Source organism: Xiphophorus maculatus, chromosome 23 (assembly GCF_002775205.1).
Source record: "Xiphophorus maculatus strain JP 163 A chromosome 23, X_maculatus-5.0-male, whole genome shotgun sequence".
Lineage (NCBI taxonomy): Eukaryota > Metazoa > Chordata > Actinopteri > Cyprinodontiformes > Poeciliidae > Xiphophorus > Xiphophorus maculatus.
Genome location: NC_036465.1, coordinates 22,897,300 through 22,916,439, shown reverse-complemented (window position 1 = coordinate 22,916,439; position 19,140 = coordinate 22,897,300). Strand labels below are relative to the sequence as shown.

General features: G+C 41.0%; 1 protein-coding gene across 1 annotated transcript in view; it reads right to left on the bottom strand.

The window, feature by feature from the left end:
- LOC102221441 (glutamate receptor 1) overlaps positions 1-17,255 on the bottom strand; it is an 82,117-nt gene extending 64,862 nt beyond the window's left edge. Inside the window, 2 exon segments of the mRNA XM_005795427.2 lie at positions 16,077-16,211; positions 16,348-17,255. Of these exon segments, the coding sequence (XP_005795484.2) occupies positions 16,077-16,211; positions 16,348-16,435 (223 nt within the window). The 5' untranslated portion in view covers positions 16,436-17,255.
- Positions 17,256-19,140: the final 1,885 nt, after the last annotated feature.

Sequence of the window (19,140 nt, the reverse complement as noted above, 5' to 3'; positions counted from 1 at the left end):
CAAGATGGTACTACTGTCCTCCACTCAGCCACCCATGGCTAATAACTGCCAGATAATGCATGTAATAAAAAACAGAGAGCATGTTGCGGTCCCACAGGTCCCATCTATCTTCTGCAGAGCTAATCAGCAATGGAAATGAAAGGCACAGCAAAAAAAGTCAATAACTGGTTCATTACGTACACATATGTAGAAGAAAGCAGAGCTACGTCTTACTATGAGGGTATAGATGCACATACCTCAACAGACACACACGCACACACACCCCGTGCTTGTAAAGAATCCCCCAGGTGATGGGTGGGGGTGGCCCAGTCTGTGGGACCGCCAACACAGCATGAGTCATGCATCGCAATCAATCTCCTTCTGTGCAGAGAACAGGGAACTGGGGGACGGAAATGCAACTCCGACCAGGATCCGCACGACAGTCTGCAGACACGACTGAGTGGGAGGGTTTCACTTTATGAGCAGCTTTCTCTGGGATCTCCGGCAAAAGATTTAGAAATTTGTTCTCAGAAAAGGGAGAAGAAGAAGAAAAAAAAGATTCATGCCAACTAGCACCTCCAGGGATAATGTGTCAATGTAGCGGAAAGAGATTATTTCATCCATGCAGACTCCATCGAGTGAGTCCAGGTAGTGAGCCGGGAGACTTTTTGAAGATTTTGAGGAGGGGGGGGGAGACTAGGTTTTGCCTCACTGCTTTCCCATCTTTCTAATGTACCCACATGCCCCTTAGACTGCTGCGCTCCAGCGAAGGGTGCTTGCTGTTCCCTGGCAGAGACAGCTAGAGTAAGATATACTGCCTGTGCAAGAAAAATAAAACAGGATTTGTGCCACTGTTTGTGGTGTTTTGTGAAAAAAAAGAGAAATGTATGAGAAGAAGAGAAAGAGTGAGATTTGAAAAGAACATTTTGAAACTAGAGAAAGAAATCACAGAAAAAGGCCAGGATTTGAGACCATCTGAGCAACCAACCGGGCCTTTGACTCTTACTTGGGGACTCTGAATCCTTATAAGTGATTTCGATGAAAAGAGGATAATGGAAGGTTAATAAGCATGAGACAAAATGAAAGTGAGCCATCGCACATGTAGGTGACGGCAAACAGAATGTGGATAAAATGGGGTATTAGTGCCTGTGAGAGAAGATGATGGAGAGAACGCTGTGAACAAAGAGAACAGATGCCAGCCTAGCAGTGGGAAACATAGGAACCACACCGTGAAATCTAGATCTCTTCCATTTCCTCTAAGTAATAAAACAATGGCACCGCGTCGCCTCATTTAATGGCTAATCGAGGGTGTGAGAACACTCCCCTCAGCTCCATACATCTCTCTCTTTCTCCCTCTCCCTTCTTGTGTTTCAGTCTCTAACCCTGTCATCGTCTCTCCTCCTTGACGTTTCTCGCCACGTTTCCCAATCTGCGGGGTCCGGCCGCCTGCTGCATAAATGCTTACCTGGGCAGCGGGTCAGATGCACAGCCCAGACCAGCTCCTGTCAGGGGGTATGGAAACTCCAATTATCTGCTTAACAATCATCCCTTTGCAATTATCTCCCCATCTGCGCATCAGTGTCGACAGGTGCGAGGGGACGGTCCCGCTCGCACAGGTTCATTTGTCTGACAGAGGAACCGATGGAGGTGGATATGTGGAGCCGGAGGAGCCAAACACACAACCTACATGCTAATTCCTTTGGAGCCTCTGTCTAAATTAACAACGGTCTTCACCAATTTCCAGCCGAGCTACTGGGAAATTAAAGCGTTCACTTCGGACCTGAGCAGAATTCCTGATCACTACCAAACCCTAAAAGCAATTTCAGACATCTTTTCTTTTTGTGAAAACATAAGTGAAGCTTATGAATATGGGAAAATTGCTGCAGCAAATGATTTGTGATGACAATCAGCTAATCCAAAAAGTTCTCTGAATGAAGGACAGAAATTAGCGCAAAAGGGTTCCTAATCCACAATGTGGCCCACAAATGTTATCTTGTTCAATAAACAGTTGAAACAAAATGAAGCAAGAAACAAGTTATTGTAGCTACAGTGTCTTGTTAAAATGCACATTTTGTCGTGTTGAATATGTAAAAATAAAAAAAGCAGTTTATTGCGACTGTATGTAGTAGTGCATAGCTCCGCATTAAAAGAAAAAGGACACATTGTACATATGAGGCTCGCACAGGAATCAAACCCTGTAACCACTAATTAATTAAAATCCAGAACAAAGAAGTAATTTAAGTAGAGGAACATGCCAGGTTAAAGTTGTGGAGTAATTTAAACCATGGTTAGCTTCAAAACAACTCCCAAACTTTGAACATCTGACAGAACAATGTGCAATCCATCATCCAAAAATGAAAATAATAAAGAACAAGCCTAAACCTACCAAGATATTGTCCCTAAACTGGGAATGGTGAGTATTAATCACAGAAGCTGGCAAGAGGTTGATGCTGGGCTACAGTGATCCAAGACTCAACTGGAAGAACCTGTCACCAGGCTATACTAGCAGACATCAAATATGTCCTCCGTGGAAGATTGGCAGAAAAGAAATCAAAAAGAAGTCATGTTTAAAGCTAGTCACATAGGAGGAAATTCAAATTGCTTGGAACCTTTGCTCCCACAGATGCTCTCCTGACTGAGCTAATGCAGATTTGCAAACCGGCAGAATTTCTTAATTTGCAAAGGATATAAAGACATACCGCCTAAGACTGGCAACTATAATGGCTGAGAAACGTGACTAAAATTGACTGACAAAGATGAATGGAATTAATCACCACATTTATCAGGTCTTTTCTAGTGAAAACAAATGGGAAAACCAATTATATTCTTACCTTCTACTTCCTTGTAATGCACTATTACAATAATCCCATAAACATACATTGACTATTGGTAGTTATGTGACAAAATGTGAAAAGAAGTAGAAAGGATATCAATTTTTGCAAGGCACAGTATCTCTGAGAGATGAGTACAAACACTGAATTAATTCCTCCTGCATTGGGGTTCATTTTCTATTTTTTTAAAGACAGAAACACACAGGCAATATTTAAGGAATAAATTAACAAGTACATTCGAGGCAACATCTAGGTAATATCTAAGGGTGCTACAATAACACAACCTCAATGCCATGACGAGGAGAGATGTGACACAAAGCTCCATTAGAGTCTGCGTTCCTCTGTGGATGGTGACTGGCAGTTCTCATTTACATAACTTCCTGTTTATCTTTCCAGAAAAATGAAACGGGTATGAAATAGTGACTCAAATATTGCCAACTCTTATTGCATTGTTAACCTGCCATCACAATCAAGTCACGTCAAAGTGCTGCTCGGCTTTTCTGGCATACTCATTTTAGATCATCAGCATTTTCCATTAAATTCCCATAAATCAAAACAAAGAAATATTAAGAGAAAAACCCTGAGAAATCAAAAATCTAATCTTAAATTTTTTTTTGTCTCTCACACAGTCTACGCACAAGAAATCTGTGCCGTTTTGCTCCTTAATGGTTTTGTGAACTGCTATGTGTTGTGACTGAATATGCGCTGTCACACTGAACAGCAGTGAGGTACAGTTTGTCTCCAGGAAGCATGTTGGTGCAAAAAGCAGCAAGATTTGAAACAAGCTTCTTCTTTGATTAGAACAACAACAAAAAACCCCAAAGAGGCTTGGTTGGGGATACAGCAGCGTTTCTTTGTGGGAAGGAGTGTGTCGCCTGGTGAAGAGACATTTCACATGACAATTCCAGTGATAACTTTCTTCGCTGCAGTGGTTCGAAGCACTTCAACATCACCTTTCATTAGCAGCTCTGCTAGCTTGGAACCTCAGCTGCGGCAGCTCCTGTAAAATACCCGCAACGACAATGGCAAAAATGTGCAAATTGAGTCGAGCTGAGCCGAACCTTGTAGTAAAAACAGAGCAAATGGTGTCACAGGTGCTTAAGATACTGTTGTTAAAGTTAATGTGCCACATGCACAGTCAATAAAGAAACACAGTAGATTCCAGTACTGAATTACAATTGTCAAGATTGATGCTGTTTTGGGTAAATAGTTTGTCATAACCCTAAACTCAACTGCCTACACAGAAAACAATGTGTGGCTGGAAGGCTTGATTGAGTTGTAAATGTGCAATTTGGACAAGAAAAGTTGTCCAATGCCACCTTTTTTTTTTTTTTTTTAAAGTGCCTGTTTTTCAAACTGGGAAGCCACTGAAAGTAAGGAAACACAACAGGCACAAAGGTACCAAGCCCCATCTTTCTTTTTAGAAGCGGGGTGGACAGCTTTCAGGTGTTGATAAAGACAAAGATCAACATACAGAGAATTTCAACAATCTACACAAGTAACGTAGACTGAATTAACTACATTAGTGTTAATTCAATCACTTCAATTTAACAAGACTTTACCATACAAGACAGCAAAATCAAGCAATGTTTTTTGTCAGGCCAGGTAAATTCATGCTTATACCCGTTTGTGAATTTCTAAGACAATTCAGCAAGACCTGACTGGCTTGTCTTCCTTGGGTGTAATAAGAATTGGGTAAATCTATGCAACAGTTCAGTAGGGCCATTTCAAATAGTAATTTCAATGTTGAACATGTGAGCTGAGTTGTTAACAATACTGTTTTACTGATTCTGTTCTCTTTTATATCATTACAAGGTCCGTGCAAATCCGTAAGCATCAGCATCTCAGTTATATAAACCTATAGTAGATGTGGGTATCGAGTGGCTATTTGATATGCAAGTGTTATATCTGGCTCTTCAAGGTAATTGAAATATTTTAATCCAGCCAAAAACAAAGTAAAAGGCAGAACAAACCAGTGAGACAACCCCAGAGTGTGCTGACCTCTCTCCCATCAGAGTAGGCACAAGCTTACACACATGCATGCATCACTTGGGTGGTAAATTCAGGTTTCTCACAAGTTTCCAGTGAAATAACCTCTAAAATAGCAATGTTGAGTACTATCAAGGGCACACAGTTTACTGCCCTTTCTAGTCCCCCTTGTAGTTAATCCATCTATTCATCCACTGCACCTTACTCTTTCAACGTCAAGGGTGGTGAGGTGAGGGGTCTATCAGTAGGCAGGAGGGAGGGTACACCCTTACTATGCTACATCTTTTTTACAGGGTATGCTCCATTTCCATATATTCATACAACCTTCAATCCAGGTCACCCTTGACTTATGCTGATCTGAGATCAAATCGTGGAAATGATAGGTATTGTAAGTATGGCAGACAGCCCTTTCCCAGCGGTACTCCCTACCCTAACACATTCTGGTCAGCTCCAAGTCATTACAGCCATTTTCTTTCTCACACCTGCAGTTCACTGGATGGTTTCTATCTTTTTGGTCAATTCTGAGAGGAAGTCCAAATCATCGCTCAGACTTGCCATTTGTGTTGACAGTCAGTTGTATCCTCGTACAGAAATGCGTGCTTAGAAACATTGCGCAGGCTTGCGATTTGACAAACAAAAGTGGATTGGCTTCACACGACAATATGCAAAAGGACCGGTTACAGCCATCTCTGTTACGTGCAAAAATGGTTTTGTTTTCCTTCTGGGCTTTAAGTAAGTGTTGAGGGTCTAGTATCAAAGTAAGCCAGTCATTCAGTACCACGAGCATGCCGATGACAACAACAGCTTCATGCTGTCACCATCAGTGTAGTTGCACAATGTCACACTGTTTTATATGCTCGTAGGTTCTGCTGCTCATTAAAGTACACAGAAGCTCCCAAGATGTACTGGGTGACAAAAGAGAGACTCTGCTTCTGTCTTTGCGGCAAGAAAACATGACAGCTGCCATCGTCAGACGCAGCGAACTCCCCACCCTCCACCACCCACCCGGCCCGCAGCAACAGTCCCGGTCCTCGTCTTCGAACACGTTGTTGTTCTAATTGCCGGCCCCGCGTGTCTCGGCTTAGACCTCCACGTCTCAGCTGCCGTTACCTCCAGAGACAACAGATTTGTTTTAAATACTCGTATGAATACAGAGGAGTCGCGCGGGGGCTCAGAGAGACAACAAGGAGAACAAATCCAAACGGGAGTGGACACAGGCATCAGTAATGTGCGTGTGGGTGTGTGTGTGTGTGTGTGTGTGTGTATTTTTGTGTGCGAAAACGAGATGTGTGATTAAGACAACAGATTCCCTGAAGCTTCAAGCGATGGTTGGCCTCTAGGGTTGCTTTTATGGGAGTGCTTCTTAGAAAAATGGAAAGAAGAAAAAACATCTCTCTCCTTTCCCACCTGGCTCATGTGCGCATCTCCTCTGCCGCTATTTTTCAAAGTAATACACACACACACACACACACCCGCACACGCACAGAAGACACAGAAACAATCTCCATCTCTCTGCCGCTACACACTCTATCACTGTGCAGCATGGGGAGCCGTTTTGGCTGATCTACATTGATTGCTGAGGGCCATTCCCTTTTCCTGGCTCCGTGTGGGAGGAGAAAAAAAAAATCCAAGCTTTCTCATTCATCAAACCAACACCTGCCAGAGTCTAGCCCAAGAGAACTTCCGTTTTTTTTCTGTCACGCTCTTTTCCCACTTTCTCTTTCCATCTACGACATTTTCTTTGTTATCTCCTTAACAAATAACAGTTGTGTCCCAAACAGCCAGGAGGGAGCGGTGATCTCCTATTTGTCAGCTGTTTCTTACACACAGAAACTCATTTGAACATGTGTGCTTTGTAGAAACCAGTCGCCTCAACTTCAACTTGCTGGCAATGCAGCAAAATACAACACCGCAGAGATGCACTGACACCAGCCATGGGACCAAACATGGCAGCTTAGCCTCCAACCCTCCCCAGCCTCTTCGCTTAACGCTTTCCACCGTTAGCTGAGAATCTTCCTTCTGGGGATGTTGTTTTCCCCATGGTGGTGAAACAAAATGAAGGGGGAAAAAATGGCTGTATAGACAGAAGCCGCTAAAAATAAATAATAATAGTAAAAAAAAAAAAAACCAAGAAAACAACAAAAATAAACTCAGGAGAACGAATTTTCTTCTCATATCCGACAGAAAGCTGTGCCTTATCATTGAAACGTTACGGTGTTTAACAGAGTCAGTTCGATTCTCTGTTTTCTAGACGGTTTTTATTACATATTTATGCTTATAAGTCCACGGAGTGATAGCTTTGGATGTGCTGCACTGAATAATACATTAAATGCATCTGCTCAAGCTCTGTCTCTTGTTAGCTATTGTGTGCGCGCACGCCAGTGTGCATCCGCAAAGTTCACAAAAAGGAGTCGCAGTAGCGTGCAAAAAGATCTCTGTTTGGGAGTGAAGACTGCTGATGAGGAAACCCTGTGTACACCCACACGTGTCAGAGGATTGCTCTTTCTCTAGAGTATGATTTTTATTTTTTCTGTTGCTTATCTATCACACGGAATTCAAACATCATTTCTTAGGCTCTACTACTGGTGGCGTAATAAGAAAATGTAAGCTTGTGAACTTCACTCACAAGCTTTTGAAATGGCTCTACAATCCGATACTTTTTGGGTCAGGATTAAGAATTTCAGACATTTCAACAAGTAAAGATAGAAACAAATACATAACAGAAAGTTCGTTCAGTCCAGCAATTAAGTTAAAAATGTGAAACTCAGATAGACTCATTGAAAGTGACATAATTAAACTTTTTTCTGTCAAGTTGAATGATCACTGAAAAATGAAAACTAAACTCTGATTTTTGGTAAATTTGAATATCACATTAGACGAATGCAACAATATTTTTTTAATAAAGAAATGTCAGCTTATTCAAAAGCGTCGCTAAATAATGTACAATGCACCTTTTGCATGCATTACTCCATCGCCGCAGCGTGGAGCTCGGTTGAAAAGTGAAGCAAGTCGAGGATTCTTTAATAGCGCCTTTCAGTTCATCTGCATTGTTGGCTCTGGTGTGCCTTGTCTTCCTCCTGAAAATACTCTCTTTGAGCTAAAGCTCATGCCAGTTTGCTGACCAATCGAGCACAGAGGTACTACGGTCATTAACGCCGGTATTGCTACTACTATTGGCAGTGTGGGCAGTTGCGAAGTCCTGCAGGTGCTGGTGTTGATGTGGTCAAACATCAACATTTATACCTCTGTATTTTTCCAATCTTCCTCTTGACATCGGTCCAATCCTCTCTCTGGCTGTACAGCTTGTTTATAATTGCTCAACTTAACTAAAACAGGGGCCTTGTTTTACTGTTAGCCTTCCACTGCTCTTATGAAAGCCAGTGCAAAATAACATTTTTACGCTGCAGGTAAGATGACTGCTACTAGTTATCTCACAGAACCTCACTTCAAAACTACTAGGACCATCTACTTATTTGGTTAGGACCCAATTCAAAATAAAGGACAATTATTGCCTGTTTCCTGGATCTGTCATACAGTATTGGGTCTATTTCTGTTTCGACCAGGCATTGAAATTTATCTCCTGTAGTTGTAACAAAGAGAAAGCTCACCATCTACCAACGCTCAAGTTCGAACATAGAAAACAATCAATCCTTACCAGATTTTAAAAGTTAGATTTTATCTAACTTCAAATGTAAAAACACGCTCCACAAATTCCACCAGGAAATTATTTATCAAGCAAATATGACCCTCCCCCCAACCCCCCTAAAAAAACCAAAAGTAAACCCCAAAAAACCCTAGATATGTGCGAAACTATTCATTACCTTGAATATTGGGCTTCTTTCTTTTCAATTTTAATATAATGATGGAACATTTTGACAAGGTTTTCTATAACACACTAGAAAACCTAGTGCTTATGCTGCTAAGCTGGTAAAGGATTAATGCTGAAACAATTGCTGTAAAGGAGATGTCTTCCTGCACATTAATTCCTCAATATTCCCCACTTTTATGCCAAGGTCTGCAACAACACTAATTAGTTTATAGATACCCTGCAGCAGACATGATGTTCTCTTAACCTAGAATGTTGCAGAGGTTTAGTACAACGACCCTCCACCACTGATTCAGTGCTGTGAGGAACGTTCAAGCTTTGACATCATGGGTAACATACCCACCAGTCTTCCCAGTTTGCTTCCTGTTGCTTTGCTTTCCTTAAAGCTGTTTCATGCTTTAAGGAAAAAAATGGCTACAAGTCTACAAATTTCTCAATCACTCATTGACCCACAGACTAACATTAATGTAATTTGAGCTACAATAATGTTTGCAAATCATTCAATACAAACATTACTGCTATTACTGTATGCTTTCATAACATAACTAACATTAGTCAGTTTTAGTCTGCCTTGCTTACTTATTGATGTAAGCAAGCTTACTTCAATAAATAAATCTTGCCTACTTATTACAGACTTAATAACTGCATACTTATTTAGTCATTTGTGTCTTAATACAAACAATTCGACACATTTTACTGGAATGCTATGTCATGGGTGATAGAGCAAGAAGTAACATAAAAAATAAAATATTACACATACTGTATGCCATGAGAAAAAATGTGGTATGAAAACTTTTTACAAATTACATTCTGAAAATTGTAGTATTTATTTGTAGTCAACCAACCAAAATCAACACTCTTTAGAACCACCTGGCTCTGTTCCTACAACTTCAAGGTTTTTGGGAATTTCTCTCTCTCTCTCTCTTTCTCTGCCAATCCTCTTTGCAAAGCGGCTCAAGTTCGTACTGGATGAACATTATCTCTGAACATGTATATTCAAAAGTCTTCCCACAGATTCTTAATTGGATTTAGGTCAAGATTAAAGGGCTCTTGGGTTGTTTTGGGTTTATAGTTTTCATCTTTTTTTTAATCAGTGTTTTGCCTTAGTTATTTTTATTTTTTTTCAATCAACCTTTCTAATGTTTTACTTCAGTCAGTATAGTTAGTTTTTCTCAGATTTGTTTCCCCTGATCAAATCTCGCCTTATTTTTATGTTATTTTGTTCCAAAATTCTCTTGTATTTAGCTGCGTCCAATCCACCAAGCTCCACCATCTCTACTGAGGAAAAGCATCCCCTCGGCATTATGCTGCCACCACTATGTTTCACCGAGTACAGGCGTATTAGTTTCCCTCCTCTCCGCTTCTCTGATTAAAGCACTCTTTAGTTGGCAAGTGTTGGCTTAATGCAGGTGCGTGGCGTATCTTCCAGATATTTATTTGTTAAAAATACAGAAGATAAGGTATCCTTACCTTTCCACCTCACACACTTTTGCATTACTTTTTGGTCTGTCACCCAAAATTGCCAAAAAATATATTGAAATTAGCGGCTGCAACATGAGAAACAGAAAAGTTGAAGCGGGATGAATGCTTTTGTGCACTAGCAATGCTCATCCTGTCATCAGGTTGTGTCCTTTACAAATGCTCAAAAGACAGCTGACCCCATCGCCACCCTCATCTGTGCTCTATGGATTGGCTGGGAAAGCTTCCATCCAGAGCTCAGTTCATTGATTAAGCCTGCCTCATAGATCTTCACTGAGTCCTCTTTAACTGACCCTCACAGACCCGAACGAAACACTGCATCCCTGCGACACCGCAAATATTTTTTTTGTTTTGTCATGAGCACTAATTAGTTCTAATATGCGGTTTATAAACAAGCCGTAAGCAGAATTAAATACCACTTTTTTTTTGAGGGCGGCGTGGGGGGTTGCAAAGCTAAGCATACATTTCGTAAAAAAGGGGGAAAAAATGAAAATGATCCTGCAACTTGACACCTTACAGTACATCTTGTTGCTAAGCGCGATTCTCAGTAGATTGGCCAAAAATAACCAAAGCTCAGCCTAAGTCTCACTGCGCGAAGGACATCAAAGAGAAAAGTAGATCATATAAGAGTAAGCCTGCAGGGGCTTTGACATGAAGCTGGTGAATCAGTGACGTCCACGTTCTAAACCAAGTCAAAAGCAGATTATGGTAATGTGGGGATCCAGCTGAGGGAGAGCGGTGACTAATATGCTACATTTACAAACAACGCTTCCAGCGAGCACTTCCACTGACGGTGCCAAAACAAAGCCCCATATAGAGAAGAAGCCAGGGAACACAAACCAGTCATTGTCATTTTTGTCTTATCAAATTATATTTATGTCTCGTTATTGTCCTTTCTATAAACTCTGCTCTACATAAATCTTACCTCCCACTTCCCCCGTGCTAATACAAACACACACAGGAAAACCATAAGGGTTGAATTTCCAGCCCACTCAGCTTCCCTTAGCCTTTTGGCAGGTGTCAGTGATCATGTATTTGCATATATGAGTGGGGGGGTGGGCGTGTGTGTGTGTGTGTGTGTGTGTGTGTGTGTGTGTGTGTGTAAGCAGGGTGCTTCCGAGGAAGCGGCTGGTCATAAGTGGCAGCTGATGATCCGGAACTCCATTCATCCCTACTGCACAAGGGTCCATTCACCCCCTGCCGCTTTTCACCCCAGTGGTGCAACTCCCCAGTCTCCCCACCCCCCCGACCTCTGGGCTGCTTCCCAGAATTAAAAGCTTACAGAGGTAAACTGTCACTCACTCAAAAAAAAGCTTCCCACACAAGATGGGAACGCAGATGCAGAAACACATCCACTCCTCCGCACAGGCATGCTAAATAGAAGTCCAGGAATAGACAGATTTCTTTTTGTCCCCCCTCCTCGTCTGACTCATTATAAGCAAGCCCCAGAGCCATTTTGTTTCTTTTTTGTTGTTGTTGTTGTTGTTGATGATTTTTTTTCTTTTTCCCATAACCGTCTCCCTATCCTCTGCAGCCTTTTAGAACGAGTGACACGCAGCAGGACGAGGTGTCATTTTCATTTTTGTCATCTCTCTTTGCTTTTTCAATGCCGCTGACAAGCTTATACCAAAACCCACCATGGACCGGGGGTTCAGGGGGAAGCGTCTGACAAGAAATGAGGGGGGTGGGGGGAGAAGATGCCAAATCTGTCCACGGAAGAGACAGAGAGGGGCCAACTTGAGAGAACATGATGGAGAATCTGTAGCTGTCCTTGAGGGCTGAATCTAACAGGTATTAGATGTGATCCTTTTTCACAGAACCCCTTTCGGACAGCTTCGAATCCCCAATTAGATCAGAATATCATCCACACTTTATCATCCTGCACCTTAGCCATGTGAATTATACTTTCACAGTCTGCTGTCTCATCAACAAAGACACGAACGCACCACAGCATGACCACCGCCACCACCTGTCGTGAAATTCCCACAATCATTCACCAGCAGCATTTCCCCTTGAACTCGTGTCTGTGTACAGGACTGCCTCATTAAGGAAGGAGTCTTCGCATCTTGGTTCAGCCGCACGTCTGGCATATAAAAGGCCGAAGGTTGGCATGGAGTGGTCAGTGAGGCATCATCCAGAGAAGATGGAGAGTTAAATTTTCCACAAGCGGATCCTTAGACAACAAGGTTCGTAGGGAATTTAGTCTCTTCTTTTTCTGTGCAGCAGTCACGCATTAAAGCTTGATCTTTCTTTAAACGGTAGAAATCCCTAATCTGCAAAAAGGCAGAGGTGACTATCAATAATTCACATTATGTGCTGATGCCTCCATCTAAACTTTGTGGCCAATTTCTTTGTAAGCTTTTGTTTTATCGATTACCAATTTCTCTGAAAGAACTACAATGTAAGGAGGATATAAGAACCAGATTCAAATATCTTTACAAGTTCTCCAGCTATAGTTGGTCTTAAATTATGTCACTGGGAGCATATGCAGTAATAAGTCCTGTCTTTGAGAAAGAAAGTGCTTGACATTTAAAGCTCCATTTTTCATCCTGCTAGTGATTAACAAAGTAAGGTAAGGTAATTTTATTTATATAGCGCATTGTCAGCAACAAGGCGATTCAAAGTGCTTCACATGAATTAGAAGGAAATGCAAACAAAACAATAAGCCAAAGGAAAGAGCAAAAAGAGAGAAAAAAAAGTAGATGTAAAACTAAATGTTGGTTCTCCATGTTTGATTCTATGAAGTAGATGGTACTAAATGTTGATCTAAAGTAAATAAACTAAATGTTTAAACTAAAGTAGGTATTAAATCAGCTGTCTCCGTGTGCATGTCCTTTCCCTCGCTGACATTTCTGATCCACATTTCAAAATCCAGCCCAATAGGCATAAAGGGTGCAACTTTGCTGTAACACAAGTCAGCCTTCCTGTTATCTGCAAAATCCATCTGTATCTTAGCAAAAATAACCAAAAACATGTCTGAAGATGTCTTAGAAAACAAAATTCCTTTTAAATAGTTTCCCCCATCTCTGTGTTTCCTCTGACTTCGTCTCAAGTATCTCACTGATACTGAAAACTGTTGACTTTGACTATTCCCCCTCATCTCCCTCAATAACTTCCACACCTAGAATGCTCTTGGCAGCGCAACTTGGTAATGCTCAGGCATGACGCGTTCTCTGAACAGTGTGTCGATGTTCCCATCTGAGTATGGTCAGGGCCAATCAAGCCGAAAATTGGTCTACTCCACACACCCGACGATTTCTTCCTGTATCTCTGATAGTAGCAATGCTGCTTTCTCTCCATACCACTTCAAAGTAAAAAAAAAAACCTGAGAAAAACTGCTGAAGGGTTGCCACCTTAAAAGAAATGGTGTGAGCAATTTCAAATGCCTGGATTTTGGGTGGCTTTCTTTTGTTTTTTTCTTTATTATCCTCAGTTACATCTACGTAAGTGGAAATAGGTTAAAGACTCGCTCTATAAATCCCAGAGAGATTTCAAATTGGAAGTGTGGTATGCGAGAGTAGCAAGGGAATGTCTGTCAACGAGGCAGTATCACACACCGAGTGCAGACACACACGCAGACTCACTTGTCAGAGCGTATCTCCCGGAAGTGGAGAGTGCGACTTCACAAAAATGTGACTGAGTCAAAGACGGGAAGAGAAAAACATGGCAGAAAAATAGGTACGTGACAGCGAATGACTGACATCGAAGAGCAAGCTAATTACATACAGCACAAACATTTAAAACAACAAAAAGAAATATCACAGTATGATCCTTCTGGATCGTAGTGTGTTGGATATAACATCTTTATTACTTTTCTGGTTATTTTTAGATATGCAACAAAATGAAAAGATTATGTTAGGTGGTTAATTAATCAGGCCGTTTACTCCAGTGGCGAGTCAGTGGTGTGCTGATTAACAGACATGCTGCTCATAGATTTCCAAATGTAATTTAGAGAAAAGGTTGCCAAAATAAGACTAATGGGATTGTTTAATTTTCACACCATGACTCTGTAGAAATATTTCAGGAAAGCTAGAATCGCTGCTCTTTCAAGTGAGGGAAGACATTAGTAGCTGTTATTCATCCACCTGAAAGACAGTGTGCAGCAAGAGGAAGGTTGAAGGGCAACGTTGCATCTCTCTATGTCTCACACAGCCACATAAAATGCTGGTCATTCTAACACTTTTTCTGGCTCCTCATGTCTACAGCAATGGTACAACAAAATGTTTTTGTAGTTTTAAAAGTGCAAGTTTTTACACTTATGTTTACTGTAAATCCTTAAGATGTGCACCAAATCTTCTGAATACAGAGAAGGGGCAAGAGTTAAAAAAAACAGGAAACCGTTTCTTTTTTTTTTTTGGAGAGCTTAGACTTGGAGCTATTGTTAGACTGGCATAATGACACACATCATCACCCAGAGGAGAAAAACATCCCCACTGAATCCAGAGTTTCAGAACAAACGTGCTGCAGCGAAGTCTCTACTTCCAGGCATTAGACGACGTACTGCTGCTCATGCCGTCACATGGGTTCATTAACGGTGGCCTCTCATCGGTCTGGCTTTTCAGGTCAAAACGATCAGAAGTGAGTTTCAAAAATGCTAAAATATTGATCTTGAGCATGAATGTGAATGCCGAATCGGTAAAGTATCCCTTCTTCATGCACGTCATACAAGATCCCTGAGTTGCATTATGTTTCTTTGTTTTCTTTCGCACCAAAATGTGGAATAATAATAAAAAAAAAATAGAATTGAACTGATCAACCTTTTTCAGGTTGAAATTCTGACTTTTTTAAAGAATTTACTTTTTTTAAAGAAGAGAAGAAAATGCTGAGTTATTTAGTAGTGATAGCACTTTAAGTCCAACAGAGAGACTAAAAGATTATTCTTAATTCTGCATCAAACATTTCTATATTTGCTATGAGCGGAACTTTCTAATCACAGTATTTGAACTTCTGTGCCGTATGCATATAACTTTAGAAATATTCTAGTTTGAAAAAGTAAAACAAAAAAAAATAATCATGATAATTGTGTTTCGTAAATGACGTATGTACAGATAGCACAATCTACTGATAGTACTACATGTTTGTGTTTTTAGAGAAAATCTGTTGTAGCTTTTTAAAATTCAGAAGTTAACAAGTGTGAGTCAGAGAATCTATTTGTGGATGATACTGATATATTAGTCATACATTTGTAAACGTGATTTTGTGAAAATTAGGGTGCTCTTAGAGCCCCCTACTGGTGTGGCGGCACACAGCAGTTTACTTATGCCGTGGACCTATTTAGGTTAGAAACATGAAGCCACCAGGTAAAGTGTAATTGTTTGCAAGGTATTTAGAATTTCTAATGTAATCTATTATGGAGTTTTATTTAGCAGTCATGTATGCATTAAAAATATACTGCCTTTACAGTTATTTAAGGTTTGTATGTGCTGATTTTCTGATGTATTGATATTTGTTAAACTCAAAATATTGAAAAAACAATCTCTTTGCTTTTCGTTGATGTGTTTTTCTAGACAGCAAATTTAGACTTGATCCATTATATGAACAGAAAAAAAAAATCCGTCAGTATTTGAGGTACTGTTCGACAATTACATGGAATCAGCTTAAAACTAGGCAAATTCGGATTTCCAATTGAGGTATTTCTGAAAATAAATAAATAAATAAAACGAAATGCTTGTAGCTGTAAAAAAAAAAAAAAAAAAAAAAGCCGACTTTGCATGTCAGAACTATTCCTCCACCGACGCGCTCTAGCTTTTAAATCCCCCTGAGCGCAAATGGGGCTGGAATCATGCAGTGGGAAAATAAGTCCCACGCAACAGTTACTGAGATAACGGACCGACAGTCGATTTGCAGCACGTCTGCAACATGAGTGATCACAGCACGTCTCCATCTCTATGGACTTCCAGATGCTGCAACGCTATCGGAAGGAGAGCAATTAGTGGGGGACTTGCACCAGTTTCTGCTGATCGATTACTTACAGGCATATGTCATGGAGAAGCTATTTCCCATTATGACCATATCCACATGCGACACCAGTTTGGGGATGTCCTGGTGGTGAGAGAGGGCGAACCGGAACACCTCATATTCGTGCGAAACGTTGGGGAACAATCCTCCTGTTGAGCAGCAAACAACCAGGAGTTCATGGTTCAAATTCAGAGACAGAGGCAGGTCAGGTTAGAAACACAAGAAGCGACACACAAAGTTGTCCCTTTCTTTTCTTTTCTATCAAAAGGTGTAACCCATCCTCACCTATGTTGATGTTACTTGGGAAACTTGAGCCCGAACCCAGGCATATCCCCAGTAAACTGGTGTAGAGCAAGGTGAAGCTTCGCTGCATATTTCCTTTTGCATTGGCGAAGGGGAAAAAAGCCGAAATCCACGCATAGGTTTGTCCGTGTTTGTGTCCCTCCGCTTCTTCTTCTTCTTCTTCCTCTTCTTCCAGCAGCCTCCGGTCACAGGAGCGATCGCGCTGACGAGCAATTCAGCAGCGACACAATGAGCGCAATGGCGAGGAGACGAGAGAAGAGGAGCGGAGAGGAGAGGAGGCACCTTTCTCTCTCCCTGCTGATGCTCTCCTGTCCTTGGTTGCTGCCGCGCACGAAACGGAGGATGACTTCAGCGAGAGATACCCTGAAAAAGAACGAAAGAAAGAAAGAAGCAAAGAAAGAAAAGAAAATCCCGTTTAAGGGGAAAAAAACTCTTGATTCTCCAAAGCCATTTGGCAATTTCCCCTCCTGTCAAATTAAGCAGGTCAATTGTTGCGCGCTGGAAAGAAGGAAAGAAAGAAAGAAAATCTTTCGCGTACGTATGGATACAAGTACAACATACATTAAGCTCCTTAAAGGATGTGAAAGATCGAGTCCGGAAAAGAAAAGAAAAAAAGGCTGCTTCACACAGGAAACAAAAGGCACAATATCTCACCCGATTCTCACTTTCAGAGAAGGAAAATTGACGTTTTCTCACTCATTACATGTCTAATGACCTGCGTGATGAGTATTTTTTGCAGTGTGCATCCTCGAAGTGCACACGAGGTCCCCGAGGGGCGCACGGCTCTTCGTGCAGACTCAAATCCGTTCGTTTCACCGTACTGTAAAAAGTTTGGTAGATGGACAGAATATGTCACCTCTCCTGCAGACTGATTTTTGTTTTATTCGGGGTGGGATTATGTTGTTTTAGTAAATATGCATAAAACAAACAAACAACATGAGCTAAAGAAATTTGTTGTGATTATTAGTTTCAAAATGACGTTTCAGGGTCATTGACTGTTCTGAAGTTGACAGTTGACTGTGTTACAGCTTGTTGGTGTACATTTATAGTTATTAAATGTAATGCAGTTGCTTTTCCCCTAACCCTGATCTCAGCAGAATATCACCGAGAAGCTAATTTAATGTAAAAATAAAAATAAAGTGAGACTTCTGGAGATTCCTAATGTACAAAATTACAAGATATCCTGAATATATTTTTGTTGTGACTTCTGACACACACACTCCACACATCTCTCACTTTGTGAATTCCCAAACTCTTCACTGGGCCTTGGTTCATATTCCTCTCAAGGTTGCAGTGATTTCTGCTGGTTGTGCACTTTTTTCCATCACATCTTTTCTCCCACTCAACTTCCCATTAATCAGCTTGAAACGTGCACAAGAAATGCCAGCTTTCTTCTTGAGATGAGGAGCTTGATTCTCTTATCAAGGCCACAATTGCTGGTGGAGGTGGGATCCCACACATCCACAAGTCTCTAATTGGAAAGAAGGGCCAGCAGAAGACTATAACCTGAGGTGCTCTGGATGGTGTGATGTCTCAGGATTGAAGTCTGCATCTGAAGTGGTTAAATGTCTTGGATCCAGACATGTTTAGAAATGTTTATGGTTAATCTTGCATTTATTCACCTGGGTTTTTATTACCTTTTTTTCTGTCTCAAGTGGCTTCAAAGAAGCTTTTTTTCCCTTCTTTTCCTGGTGCTGCAGCTTGTTATCCATGCTGTGTGGCATTCCCATGTTTAAAGTGGTGTTTTAATAAAGCCCTTGTTGGGCATTTGTTCTGTTTGCAAGGTCATTGCGAAGTCCTCCCACGCAATGACCTTGAGTTTTTTTCTTTCTCATGGAGGGTCTCAGTGACCGTCAGCTGAGCAGTCATCAAGTCAGCAGTGATTGTGTATTTCATAACATTTCAGTATTACAACCCTTCTTTTCTAAAGTGGTCTTATGTAATATTCTCGTTTGCAGCGAAAAGACATTTTTGTTCCTCATTGACTTTTATGACATTGACAGTGATTTTCAATCTTCCCAAGATGCACATAATGTCTCCACATGTGTCATCATCACTCATAAATAAGGGAAAACATACGCTCACTGCCTATTTTGGTGCGCACACCTGTACACTTGCTCGTCAACTCCATTGAGCCAACCACATGCCAGAAACTCTGAATTTTGAGAAGTTGGCTTCTTGACAATGTACTCCAGTGGTCTCCACAATCACCAGAACTCAATCCAAAACAGCATGTTTGGGATGAACTTGATTATTTTCGCTGTGCAGCCGAAAAATATGTTAGCAAAATTCTGACTTCTTGTTGAATCTACTCAGTTCAGAACAGAGCCGGCCCAAGCCTTCATGGGTCCCTAAGCGAAATTTGGTTTTGGGGCCCTCTAGTTCTGGAAATAATGTGGACTGGCTTCAATCAGCAGTCTGATCATCAGATCATTCACACACCAGTTATAAACCTATTGCATCTCTGGCAGTGCTGTTTACATTATATAGATGTATAATAGGATACATTTGTTGGCCAACTGATTTATCGACCAGTTGATTTCTGGGCGCCGATTTTCTTAATTTTGGGGGATCGTGATCTGCTGATACTTACATGTGAAGCTGATCTTATCCCCTAATCTTATCTTTGGCAGCAAAGGTTTATAAATCAGTCTCTGTCCTCTTCTGCTCCACAGTGAGAGGTTTGACTGACAGACCGGCCCAACAGGTCAGTCACTCCCACTGTTGCCAACTTTCTTGCTATATATATATTTTTATATATATATATATATATAT